This window comes from Triturus cristatus, chromosome 7, assembly GCF_964204655.1.
Source record: "Triturus cristatus chromosome 7, aTriCri1.1, whole genome shotgun sequence".
Taxonomy (NCBI): domain Eukaryota; kingdom Metazoa; phylum Chordata; class Amphibia; order Caudata; family Salamandridae; genus Triturus; species Triturus cristatus.
This window is the reverse complement of record NC_140590.1, coordinates 1691153754-1691168128: the sequence shown is the minus strand read 5'-3', so window position 1 is coordinate 1691168128 and position 14375 is coordinate 1691153754. Positions and strand designations below refer to the sequence as shown.

Here is a 14375-nt window from a genome sequence, read left to right as displayed (position 1 = left end):
TATTAAAAAAGAAACACTAATATCCTAAAATAGTTGACGGGATATTAAGAATACCTTAGTGACTGCACTTCATAACACAGTGTGCAAAACCAAATCTAGCCTGGCACATTAACAGGCGCTGAATAGAAATAACCCTATCGTGAGAGTACAAATAACGAGCGGCTGGAGACGCAATATGTGGTGGGGGAGGGGGAGGGGGAGAAGTGTGAGTTGTGTGTGCGCGTGCGTCATCGCGATCGCAGTGAAAGTGATCGGATCGCGATGATGCACGAGTTTTCAAAGTGCTGCTGGCGGCCAGCTGCGCGCGTTCACGATCGCGTGAACGCAAGCGTTAGGCCAGCCAGCAGCACTTTGAAATTCCCACATACAAAATGTCTCTTCGAGCCAGCGCATGCGCTGGGCTCAGCGAGACCTAAAAAGCTTGCAACCCCCAGGCAAACTGTGGGATAAGATAACATTTGAAGATAGGTCAAAGCCGTCCTCCCTTGAATAAACTGTCGATCTTTAAACAGTGGTAAAATGTGAGACCTGCGCTGAGGGTCATAAAAAGTGCAGAAAAACATAGTGTAATGTGTCCTGGTCTGAGAAATTTTCGCAGGGGCAGGGTTTGAGCGAATCGGGCTTCGAGTAGCCATGGGGAAATGCCAGGTGTCAAGGGACCAGATTCAGACGAAATCTAGTCAATACAAAGCGATGATATGCTTTGTTAACATAAGTTAAATAAGGCTGTATCTGTGGGCCCATACTCAATATAACAATACTCCTCACAGACGGTTTTACTACTTCCGCCTCCTCCCTAAGCATCTGGCGCTTGTCCAAAAACTGCTTTTTAAGAGCTCTGATAGCAGTTTTGCTCAATACCCCTGGGTTCAAGAACAGATCCAGGCGGCCAAGCCATCCGGTCTGTTCTTTTATGTATTTCAACCAGGGGATGCGCAAGGCCCCATCCAGACTAGAGCAGTCGGCACTATGAGCTGGCCCAGGTTTGGCGCTGGGGACGCCCAGGTTCTGAGCCAGCGCAGCAATGGTGCAACCGCAATCTCGTCTGAGATATATCCAGCTCCCAGTTCTTCATGCATGTTAAAAACGGGTGTTGCGATGGGGACCGCAAGGAGTTTCCGCATGTAGTTATTCTCAGCTACCTGGATCCCCTTCGCATCCTTACACCCCCAAATGTCACTCCCATACGTAGCCATCGCGATGCATTTTGCGTTGTAGATCTTTAGTAAAGCAGGGAGTGGTTTAGAACCCAATATTTTGCAAAATTCAAAGTGGCCCCCGCAGCTCTGGCCAGAGTGTTCCTTTTAAGTAGGATTTGCGGTCCCCAGGATCCTTTTTCGTCAAAAACTACCTCTAGATAAGGAAATGTGGGCACCTTAGTCAGTTCTGCCCCTTTACAATAAAATTTGGCCGTAGCCGCCTTTCCTAAACCTATGGTCATACTGTGTGATTTCTTATAGTTCGTAGTTAGATCCACTGACTCCATCAAACTTGTAAAACAATTTAAAAGACGTTGTAGGCCTAAAGCAGTTCTGGCCAGAAGAACTGCATCATCTGCATACACAAGTGCAGGTATCAGTTTGGAACCGGCTCTGGGGATATCTTCACAACAAGCTGTTAGGGTTTCACCCAATCTATTAATGTAAAGTGTGAATAGCAGAGGTGCCAAGATGCACCCCTGCCTGACCCCCCTTTTTACTTCCCAGGAGTTAGTCAAACTACTATCTGTGCTGTACCTTACAGGTGCTATGCTGTTTTCATGGGCAGTGTGCAAAAAGGACACTAACTCCGCATCTATCCCTAGATCACGTAACACTAATCACAGCTTAGACCTGTTGACCTAGTCAAAAGCTGAGGTTAGGTCCATGAAGGCCAGATGTAAGGTTCTTCTCTTGCCAGTGGTGTACTTTCCAATAACTAGATGCAGGTTTAGGCACTGGTCCGAGGTCCCTTTCCCCTGCCTAAAACCATACTGCAGGTCAGAGATGATATTGGCCTGATCGAGATATCCTATAATTCGGTCCAGAATTACTTTCCCCAATATTTTTGCCACGGAATCTAAAAGAGAAATTGGTCTATAACAGGCGGGATCGTCCCAAGCTCCTTTTTTAAATATAGGGCCAATAACCGCCTTAGCCCACGATGAGAGAAAACCCTTAGAGCACGCTGCATTAAAAACATGGGTTAAAATCCTGGCCCAGACATTTGGATCAGCTTTATAAAGGTCAGCAGGTACCCCATCTGGTCCAGGCACCTTGCCTGCTTAGGTTGAAGCAATGGCTTTTTGGACCTCATCTATGTTAAAATTAAGGGGGTTACTAGGTAGGCCGGGAACTGAATGTCCTGCGGCAGATTCCAAGTTTGTATCGCTATAGATGTTACTAAATTGCTGGACACAGAGCTCAGCTGGTATTGTGCAATCACTACTGGAATTAGGTGTATCTGAGAAGTAAGGGCTATTAACCACCGACCAAAATCTAGTGCTGTCGGCCGGAACACTGGCTTTAGTTAGTGCTTCCCAGGCATGTTCCCTTATCTGTTTCTTCCTTGCCTGGGTTGCAAGTTTATAGGCCTTCCTGCAATGCCTAATCAATATAGCGTCCCTTGGCTTTTGCATCAGGGCCTGTTTTAGTTCCTTATGAGTAACTGAACACATTTTGTCAAACCACCTTTTAATTTTTGGAGAACTGATTCTAGAATTGGAGGTTAAGTCAGTTGCCAGCTGCTTAATATTACTATCAAAAGCTTCAAGAGTGTCATTATCTTGTGAAGCAGGGTCCATACACACTTGGAACTCCGATGCACAAGTTAAATATAGATTATCTAAGAAACTCACTGGTGTAATCCTTTCCCACTTCAGTTTCCCAGCTTGGTGTTTGGTGCTGATATTTTCGTTAGCAATTTGACTTGTGGCTCTCCCCTCCAATGCGGCTGAAAGGGAGACATCCAATGTTAAGGGATTATGGTCACTGAGGCAATTCCACGTAACACTTAAGTTGTTGGCAACTGGTGCTAGTGATACAGATAACATAATGAAGTCAATAACACTAGAACTACCACTGCCTACATAGGTGGGGACCAGCGCTAAAGGATCTGATTGCTGTAGACATAACAAATTATGGCCTGAAAGAAAACTTTCTAAATAAATGCCCGATGGCGTGTGTTCAAAGTGATTAGACAGATCATCATACCCGTTGTCCTTCTCCTTTGTGGGGATACAATTGAGGCTGCACTGATGGATGTTGAAGTCCCCAAGAATTAGTGTATCGTGGTAAGCTTGAGTTCCTTCCCCATAGCTTTCTAATAAAGCCTCCATTGCTAAGAGATGTTCTGTCTCGTGTAATTTAGTGTGCAAATTATAAAAATTGACCACTAACAGAGTGGGGAAATTCTTGCGTGACAATGCCACTGCTAACACATTGGGTGAGCGACAATCAATCAATTTTGCTTGATAAAAAAGTTTTAGTGAGAACATTAAAAGTAGACCCCCCTCTGGCTCTTCCCATTTTTGAGGGGACAGCATATTTACAGAACGTAGTAAAACCATCTAAGTAAAAACTGTTTTCAGGTTCCCATTGTGGGAAAGTGCCATCTTTCTTGCATGGTAGGCCCCCACTTTTTGCTGAATTGCTGAATGTACTTTGACTGAGTGTGCCCTGGACTCCTGCCAATCAGGTGCCCAGGGCCTATGTTCCTTCCCTAAAAACCTCAAACCCAAATGGGCAAACCCTGGCCACATGTCAGCCCCTGATAAATGGTATCCTAGGTACCCAGGGCCTTGTAACCAGGGACGGCCTCTAAGGGCTTCAGCACCCATTGTGCCACCCTTAGAGGCCTTGTACCCTAACATACACACACTGCCCTTGCAGGCTGAGTGTCTACGTACAAGACAAAACAAAGAGTCGTAATGGCACACATCCCTGTGTGCCATGCCCACCACCTACATTGCCATGGCATACATCAGTCACCCCTCTAGCTGGGTGCCCCTATGCCAGTGGTGTGGGCAAAGGACCATGAGCCCTGTGCCCCTACAGTACCCAGGTTCATTCCTGGGCACTGTAAGTGCAGTGCTGCCATTTACAGTACATGGTGCTGAGAGCTCGTCAAACACGAACTCCACAGCACCATAATGGCAACACTGAAGACTGAGAAGTTTGGTATCAAACTTCTCAGCACATTAAACCCGCACTGATGCCAGTGTGGGATTTAATGTACCAAGCACCACAGAGGGCATCTTAGAGATGCCCCCTGAAACCTAACCTACAATCCACGTCTGGTCTGGGAGGCTGCCTGGGCTGCCACACAGCTGACATGTTGCTGGACCCCTGGGTAGGAGAGCCCCTGCTCTCCTGGGTCTGCAACAATGCACATCCTGGGCGAGGTGCTAGATCTCCTCCCCCAGGATGGGCAGGGGGGAAGCTTCAAAGGCATGCCGCCTTTGTGAGCTTCTCCAGGCCTCTTGCGACCCCCACTCTGGCAGGAAGCCTGGCTGGAAACCCCAAATAAGGACAGGGGATGTGCCAGCCTGCCAGCCCCACTCCTCAGGTGGGGGAGGCTATGTGAAGCACATCTCCGGGCACTCACCATCTTGAAGATGGGAGGCCCTACCCAATCAGGACTAGGCTACTACCCCCCTCCCACAGGAGAGTGGCAGAATAGGGGGTGTACCCACCCCAGGACAGGGACCCATTGGTCCCTGCCCTTTACCTACCTGTAACGCCCCTAAATCTAGTATTTAGGGGCACCCTGAACCTTCCTTCCCCAGATTCCAGATTTCAAAATACAAAGAAGAGCAAGAAGAAAGAAGACCTGCCGTGCAGCTGCTAAGAAGAGGAAGACACCAACTGCTTTGGCCCCAGTCCTTCCGGCCTGTCGACCCACGAACCTGCTCCTGCTTCAACCCGGCACCTCTTGTGGCTAGCAACCTCACAAACCCTGGAGGACCTGACTACCTTTTGGCTCTAAGCACCTGGGACTCCCATGAGCAGAGGCTCTGCTCAAAATCTGCATCTAATCCCTGGCATCAGCCCGGAACCGCGAACCCTGCACACTCTGCACCCACCAAGCCTGGCCTGTGCGGAGTGAACAAAGACCACGAGGACGCCCCCCCGACGACTGTGACCCCGAGTCCGGCACCCAAGGACATCCCCGACGCTCCTGACGACGCCTGCAGCCTCAGAACCAGGTACCCCCCCAACCGCGATCAACAGATGGTAAGATTTCTCGACACCAAAAGGCGCCCTGCGGCCCCCTGTGCCCAACTCCTGAGTACCTATTTATCCTCCAACTACCCAACTTACCTCTAGAAGTGGTGGTGGCACCTGAAGAATCTTCGTCCCCGCGCTTGCAGCCTTTTTCCAAACCTGAGCTTTCCCATTGAAATTAATTGAGCGCCCGAAGGCTCAAAGCACCCTGCACCCAGCCGCCCGAGTGGCCCTGGCAGTGTAACCTCTATACCTATCTATTTCCCCATTTGCCCTGAGCAAGTGACCAGGAGCCCAGCTCCCACAGCCGCGTGGCCTGCTAGTCAGCAGTCACCAACCAAGGCACCCCTGCCTCCCATAGGATAACATTGGGCCTAACTCACTCTGCACCCGGCTGCCCCTGCACCGCTGAGGGTGTAACAACTGTCCCTACCTGACCCTGGGAGACCCCTGAGTCTGTGCCCAGAACCTTAACTCTGCCAGTCGAGTACTTGCCCAAAAGCCGATAACTCAATTTTTTCCATAGGGTAACATTGACTGGTTTCTTCTGAAATTTCTTGTGTGTGGAGTTTCTAAAACTTAAAATATTCACAAAAAATCAGCCGAGTATCGAAAACGAAAATACTCACCTGCTTTTAGGAGAGATCCCAGTGCTGGATCTTGGTGCCCAGCACTGACCCTGAAAAATATTCACAACCGTACTTGGCAGTAACCCAATTTTCTTCCATAGGAAACCATTGACTGTTTTTCTGTGAAATTTCTTCTAAGTATCGATTTTTGCAAACTTTAAATATTCCTTAAAAATCGGGCAAACTGTCAAAATGTAATTACTTACCTGTTTTAGATAGAGGTCCCAGTACTGAGTCGAAGCACCCAGTACTGGATTACAAAAGTAACGAGAACATACTATACCTGCAACTTGAATTTTTTTCCATAGGGAATCATTGACTGTTTTCTATGAAATTTCTTCTGTCAACTCTTAAAATAGCAAAATATTGCCTAAAAATCCTAGCAGTAACTAAGTCGACTTTTATCACTTGTTTCTAAGAACTGTCCCAGGACTGAATCTAGGATCCAGTCCTGGAATTACAAAAGTAATCCTGAGAGTAATCTATTGCAAATAACTTGAAACTTCCATTGAAACCAATGCATTATTGTGTTTAAAATTGTGTTGCCTATTGCAACAACTTGTAATTATCTACAAAAGCAAATTGCATATTGCAAAAGTATTTACCTAAAGCATCTCATTCTGAGAAAGTATATTTTAATACCTATTGTTGGTTCTAAAATAAAACAAGCATATATTTTTTACATATAAACCATTGGCCTAGAGTTCAGTTATTGAGTGTGTGAAACCATTTGCTGACTGAGTGTGTACAACAAAATGCTTTAGACTGCCCTCTGATACTGCCTTACTGCTCGACCAAGCTACTACTTTAGAGAGTAAGGTTATATCTAACTTTAGCCTCTGCCAAACCTCTGGGGACTGTGGACTCTGCACACACTGTACCTATTTGGGAACAGTATATACAGAGCCACTTTCTCACACCCATGTTTCATGTAAAGCAGTAATGTGATGTATTTTAAGAAGCTGTTCCCAAGCAATGTTACCCTGTTTAGGCATAAGGCCTGCAATGTTCCAGGACAACTATTTCACGGTAGGATCTACAGAATTAGCCAGGGTAGAAATAGATGTAGATACTTTATTCAACAGTGATAGAGGGGAAGGTGTGGGCACAAAAACACATGGAGTAGTGGAGGTGTTTAATAACGGCTGCTTGCCTGGGGTATTTATAACCACGGGAGATAGTCAGTCATTTTCATCAAGACTCGACGGGCAATCTAAAGGTAAGAAACGGTTAGTCAAAATTAACCCTGAGTCACATTTCTTTGTTGATGAGGCTTGGCTGGCTCGAATGGAAACTGCCAATCCGAATTTCTCGGGGGCGGTTTAGGGGGATAAAAAGATAATAAAGAGGCTATTCTAATTCGGGACTTAGTACCATCCCTAACTTGACAGCCTACCATTGCTCTTGCCTGCATAGGATTCTTAAAATTGACAATAATACAGTCTCCCTCCACAGTTTTCCTAGTCCCATAGCCTACCCACCCCACCCTTCTGGCCATAATGATGTCAGCAGTGAACTGTGGGCCATTTTCCACATTATTATTACACCAATGAGCCGTTTTATACATAAGATCCAATGTTGTTTCCTTGGGACCAGGGGTAAGGGTGGGCACCCCTGTTAAGATGGCGACTAGAGACACTGATTTGGGGGGAAGGTCGATGGTACTAAAATTTAGGGCTAGGGCCATGTTTGGGACTGAGGAGGGATGTGTGGGTGATGGGCCCACCTTAATGTTTACCTGACCTTCCGTGTGGGCTGTGAACAAAGCAGTGGCGGGCTCCCCAGTACTAATTAGAGATGGTGCAGTGGTATCTTGGGAGCTGTTTGTCTGCGGCACTTGGATCACACCACCAGGTTCCGGACAGGTGTTCCCCCTTGCTTTTATGTCACTAACAGAGGGGCATGGTTTATGCATGGAGATAAGAGTTAAATTTCAATTCAATTTCATCCATTTTTTTAAAATATGGGCACCAACAAGTCCTTAGTCAAATACCCCAGCTTAGTAGTAAGATTGTCTAGCAACAGTTCAATTTTACATTCACAAGTGTAAACAACAGGGGGTTTGAGAGTTTGAGGCTGCAGTGATTTCCTCAAAGTTCCTCTGCCGCCTTTTCTCTTTCGTTTGGGAGTTGGACTGGCCAGATCCTCACCCAAAGTCGAAGCTGCAACAGAAGTGCAGCTCGGTGCTCCCTCTTCCTCGCGTTGACCTGCTATCGATGGTATTCCAGACATTTGCAGGGATATCGTTCCTGCCATGTCTCCAGTGATAGTCAGCCTTTCATCCTCCGTCGCTGATGTCAGGGCTAATTTCTCAGATTCCAATGACAACCTTTTTTTGATTAGGGCTATTTCCTTTGAAATAACATTAGCAGCTTTGGTCAGAAAGGAATCTATAGTCCCACTTGGGCCAACTTCATTAGACCTCTGCGGGCCCCCCTGACCATTGGGTAGCTTCCTTTTGCTCATGGTTAATCAATAGAAAAACACTTTATAGTATAAAATCCAATTTACCAATGAGCTGAAATTCAAATGTCTGAGTTTGCAGAGGAGAGGTAACACGTTGCTTTCAGATTCCACTACAGAAAAAGATGCTCAGATGTATGTGAAACAAGATTAATTAACAAAGATAAAAGTGTAGAACCTACAAGTGAGGAAAATATGCACTGTACCTTGGTTATGTGATTATGAAATCAATCTGGTAAGGGGATGTTCACATACAGCTGTATCTGTTTCGGGTGAATCAAAGGGTATGGCCCAGCCCGGTCTCTGACGGGTGCAGACTGGCCCGCCTGCGTGCGCCCCGTGCTGCGGGAGCCCGCGGCCGCTTAAGTGCGCCTACTGACATAGAGAGAGCGCGCTGGCGCAAGGGCTGCTGGAACTTGTGGTCTGGTCCCCCCTGGCGGCGCTGAAAAGTGCACTGTGCTTTCCTTTCAGGTGTAAAACCTCCCGAGGGGCTCCTGCCCTGTTGGGAGTGTTGAAAGTGCGCGTTGCATAGGGAAAAGTCTGTCACCGGCTGCTAGAGGCTCCCGCCCCATGGGAGCCCGCTGCCGCTTAAGTGCGCCTGCTGACGTAGAGAAAGCGCGCTGGCACCAGGGCTACTGGAACTTGTGGTCCGGTCCCCACGGCGGCACTGAAAAGTGCATTGTGCTTTCCTTTCAAGTGTAACACCTCCTGCCCTGTTGAGAGTGTTGAAAGTGCGCTGTGCGTAGGGAAAAGTCTGTCACCGGCTGCTAGAGGCAATGAGTCATTATACATGTACTCTGTAACTCATCTACTTATCTTTGCACTCATGCATCCATTCATTCACCCACTGGCTCATTCTTGCATTCACCACTTACACCGTAATAAAACACACACAAACTAAATAACATACGCAAGATAAAAAGAATGCACATAGAAAAAAGAAAATATGTAGACATCTAAAGAAGCTTGTAATAATAAAACTAAGCATAGCATCAGGTGTCCTTCTTGCAGTAGAATTGTACATAGTCTAGCTCTGATGTAAAGTTCCAGCATTGCTACCAATTTTATAACCAATATTATTTACACTCTGCTTCCTTCCACTGTATCACACAACATGGGCAGTAGGTTAGCTCACTTCAGCCATTGGCTGTCTTGCCTTGTGAGCGATGGCATTTGTCGGATCACTTGTGCACATCCGCCTGAAAATAAGTGCTGTTCAAAGCCAGGCCTGGTAGACAAGTCATTAAGTTTTCCATTTTCTCCTTTAAAGGTTCCCTTATATTTCTTTCTCCTCTATTTATTTTTTAGAGCATATTACTGCTCCCAAGACGGTGCTAATTAGCCACATGAGTGGCACATTTCCTCTGCAGTGCACTATATCGTTTACAACCATAACTCTATACCAGGTGACCATCACTGAACGGTATTTTCTAGAGTGTATCATTTTTATTATGAAAAGGTATTGGCGGTTAGGGAATTCAGTCACTGCCCCACTTAAAGTAATCACCCGTACAGAATTCGATGAAAATTGCCCACCCCAACCGACCAGCTACCAGATGGTCGTATAGTAGACATTTTAGAACACCAAAAAAGAAAGGCAATTTTTGCTGAAATATGCAATAAGTCGATTTTATTTTTGCAATTTCTTTGTCTCCTTTGACATTTGAAGAATGGTCGCATCTCACCGAGAATTAAAAAACATGTACCCCGCTATTTGCACACCCTTAGATTAGGGTCACAGATATCAACAACAAATAAGAGTCCAACAAACGTGATGTCTCCACAAAGTTCTTTGTTCCTTTTATGTTAGGATGAATTTAAAATTGATATGCAGTGTTCAGCAACCAGACCGGCCCAGCCGCGCCCACGTAGCAGTGCCGACACTGCTATGCGGATAGGACTGGATTGGTCCGGTTGTTGAACATATGACCATAGTTAGTAGAATAGCATTGCCTTGAAGAACCCCATGTGTTGGGCGAAACACATTGGCTGCTTGTTTTTCTATTGTTGAGAAGAAATAAAAATAAATAAAAAGAATAAATCTACTTATTGCCTATTTCAGCAAACAATTGTTGATTTGACCCTGTAACTTATAAATTGCCTAATCTTTTGAGTTCTGTATCATTTTGATACAATTTCAAGATGGCGAACACGTTAATTCTTAATCTGACAGCCATGATGAATTTCAAAAACAGGTATACATTATGTACAATACCATTACAAGATGACCACTTGCTGCCATGTTTACTTTTATTTGTTAATGCAAGCATATACCCACTATATTAAGGTGGCAGCATTTTTTTCTTGTTTCTACTATTATTCTTTATTTCTTTACATTTATCTTCCATATGTGGGATTTGTGTCTGTATGTTTTATTCTGGTTGTGTAAGTATTAGGCAAGACTGATGCACTGGGACTGGTGGATGTTTAGATCTGACTGCAAAGATAAGTGACATTGAATGTGTAATGATGTATTCAGTGCATGAACCCTTCAGTGACAACAGAGGCACTTTCATTTTTAATGCAGATCTATTGGCATTGCCATTGCATGGTTTTGATGTATGTCTGTTTGGGTAAGTAGTATATGCATAAGTGGGTAAGTCTTCCATAGCCTTCTTTAGAGGAGGCTGATCCTTTAGTCCGAGATAAATTTAGAATTTATGATCAGATATGAAACGCTGTCAGAAACGCTAGGTCTCCCAAATTAACTTTGCTTGCTCAACACTGTATTTCCAACTTGATAGACATGTTTCTTATTTCTAGCTTTGACTCATTGATGTATCTGAATTATTACCAACATTTCTATACCCTGTACAGTGCTGGAGACCCTGCTGTGATTTTCGGTGGCCGCTGCCATGGCAATGCGGGACCTAGTGGAGGGCGAGTGTGGTGGAGCCAACCCGCTAATGAGGCTAACCAACCACTTCACGCAGGACAAGGCGCTGCGGCAGGAGGGGATCCGGCAGCCGGTCTGGCCCCCCGGCACAGGGGCAGAAGCGGTAAGTACGACAAACTATTGTGGTCGTTTTCTATTGGACTTGATCTTACAGTTATGTTCTCTTGGTCTTGGGGCTTGTAGTGAGGATTGTTGGCCAATGGGACATGATGGTAATGCTGTGTGCTACTAAAGTTTCTACCCTGATGTTCAGCTTACCTGTTTCAACTCTTTAATAAAGGAGCTGTGTGGTTCCCATCTGTAGGTGACTTTTCCCTTAATGTGCGCTGTTATTGACTTGAAACCTGCATTCCTGTAGGGAATAGTTCTTAGGTATTCCCTCTAGCTTATTGTATGGTCTTTAACATTATCCCCATGTGTCTGGACCAAGTTGGTTAACTGCTTGTGAAACATGTCAAGCATGCATGCCATTGATACCTCGAAGTCACAGAACCTCATTGGGTGAGAAGTTAACATCTGGCAAATTGCTGTCCCTCCCCATTAAAAATCAATCCACAGTAGCTTGCCATTATTTGTATTTCAAAACATGTATTTTTATTATTTCATGTAGCACGTGCCCAACTTGCGAAAACCAGGATCTGATGTGATGAGAGGGAGGATGTAAACGTAACTCTGACAGTGCTTCACAACCCACTGTTGTTGTTTTTTTATTTCATTACAAACATTTACATTACAGTGTACATACATCACAGTTTCAGGCCCAGGAGGTCAAGTGACTTGCCTCACATTTTTTAAGTGCAGATATCTGGATTAAAACCTAGACTTCCCAAGTCCAAGGTCAGGAACTCTGTTGCTACATCAATAAACTGAATAATAACACCGTTTTATACGCAACTCTACATAAATACAAAAACTAAAGTTTGAAGACCTAATGTGCACATTATCAATACTTAGAGTAGGCCTTGGGACAGCCATTGCTTATTATGTTTTAGCATTCTTGTCAATCCCACATGCTCTCTTTTTATTATGCGGCTTTCTTTTCTCTTCTTGAGTTTGTCCCGCCCCCTAGAACATAGCGTCTTTGCCATCTTATTTATTGGATGACTTGTGTGCTTCCACAGCTCACGCCAAACTACTTTTTTCTTTGAGTAATCAATGGGAGTGCATGTGTTTTATTGCTTTCTTCTCCATGTGCTTCTTCCCTCAACATCTCAGCCCACTTGCCGCCCGTAACTACTCCACCAGCTCATTTGTAGGGCACAGCAACTGCTGTATTTTACCACGTATGACTAGCAAGCACACTTTATCGAGCTTGGTTTCTTTTATTTCCTGCCTTCCACATGTAGTGTGAAGAGCCTAGGCATTTAGTCACAAAGTCAGATTTTATTGTGATAGTTGAGGGGCATGTTGCCGCACTCCGACTGCGTTTGAGGCAGAACTGTGACTAGAAAAATGTCTCTGTTCCAAAAAGTCAAAAAATGTGCTCCAGCCTGGCACATTTGTTCCAGTTTGAAGTCCTATGGGAAGTGTTAGCCTTTAAATTTGGACACTTCAACAAATCATCTGTAGTATGTGTAAATCAGATAACATGCAATATTCTTGTTGAATTTGTTCAAAGTTCCATGTGTGAAGTTTGAAAAATAAACAAAGGCATTCATAAAGACTTAGAATATGGAATTTGTTTAGTTCTACATACCTTAAGATATGTGTTTGCTTTCCTCCAGTATTTTGATTTTTTTCCCCCCATAGTTTAACAAAAATTTGCAAACCCTGGCTTAAAACTAGCATTATAAAGGCAAATACCTTTTGGATTTGCAGTGCTTGTTTTTTTCATATGCTTGTTTTTTAACTCATTGTGAGGCCATGCTATAAGGGAGGTCATTTATTCAGGCCTAGCACAATACCCAATTCCAGTGGTAATAAAAAGAAGGAGCTACCCTGCAGGATTCCATAACCAGAGGAAGAGAAAGCCATAGAAAGAAAGAAGAAAACAAGAGATGAAGGTAACCGTAAGTAAAGCGAAAGAAACGGAATACACAAAGGAAATAAAATCTACAATAGCTGCTTCTGTACCATTCGACTACCTACCCATTTCTGTCTTTCCCTCTTCACTCCCCTGTTTTGCTATTACCCTTACATCCTTTGTAGGGCCTAACCGTGGACCCCGACTTTCTCCCCATTTCTCTGCATTTGCAGTCACATCCCTTTTAAACTCGGCCTTGTATTGTACATTCCAATTCTTCAAATTTGGTGGGAGACACTGACTTTTTTAAGCTACAGGTGTTATTTTAGCTTCTTTCTGCTTAATCCTTCCAGCACAATAATTCATGTAATGCACTAAATTTAAGTCCCCTCAATTTTTTTAATTTTGTTATTTATTTTTTCTTTTGTCGGTACCAAATGTAGGTGGGACCAAATGGTGGCATATATGCTGTTTATTCTCCCGGCACCTTTGATTTATTGCTCTGTAGCATCCCTTTCCACTCCCTCTCTTCCTGTGATTTGGGTTTTGCCTTTTTTACTTTCTTATTTTAGATCTGAGAGGTTATTTTATATATGATATATAAAGGTGATGATTAGGTTGGACGTATACATGGCAAGTATATTGTGTTCTTTTCATGCTCCTAGATTTGTTCGTTCATCTTCCTTCAGCCATTGACTCAATTTGCTCAGATACCTTCTCCCATTGGCTTAAAATAGCGTTAGTTTACTCCTTGTTCATGATTTAATGGTCCTCTTGTCTCAGTTCCGGATATAGATTTTACGGCTTTCCTTTGAATTCTTGTGTTTGCCCTGCCCAGAGAAGCTGAACTTTTTTGCTTTATTTTGGTTGGATGAGATGTATCCTTTCACTGCTGATGTCAGGACTTTGCATTGCAGTACACAAAGGTCTATTTTCTATCCCTGTCCCCTTCTCCTTTTTCTTTACCTTCCTTTTTCTTGCTCTTGCTTTAAAATCCTGCTTTGCCCCAACACTCCACTACCAACTAATAAAGTGGCATGCTGCCATCTTCAAAAACATTCCTTCCATTATGCCCACCTGCGGATGCATGATTTTGCACATATTTGCCCATCTTAAAAAGCTTTCTCTTATTAAAAGCCAGTTCATGCCTTACCACCTGTGTGTTTATATGCATGCATAAGCACAGGAGCAATCTTGAAATGCGTTTTGTTATACTTAAT

The 14375-nt window shown here is 44.4% G+C and overlaps 1 protein-coding gene across 6 annotated transcripts in view; it reads left to right on the top strand.

Moving 5' to 3' along the window:
- PEX5 (peroxisomal biogenesis factor 5) overlaps window positions 1-14375 on the top strand; it is a 160911-nt gene that overhangs the window by 20590 nt on the left and 125946 nt on the right. For all 6 annotated transcript variants that reach the window (XM_085619874.1, XM_085619871.1, XM_085619875.1 and 3 more), the window contains exon 2: window positions 11114-11295. In XM_085619874.1, the coding sequence (XP_085476000.1) occupies window positions 11152-11295 (144 nt within the window). In that variant the 5' untranslated portion in view covers window positions 11114-11151. The remainder of the gene's footprint in view (window positions 1-11113; window positions 11296-14375) is intronic.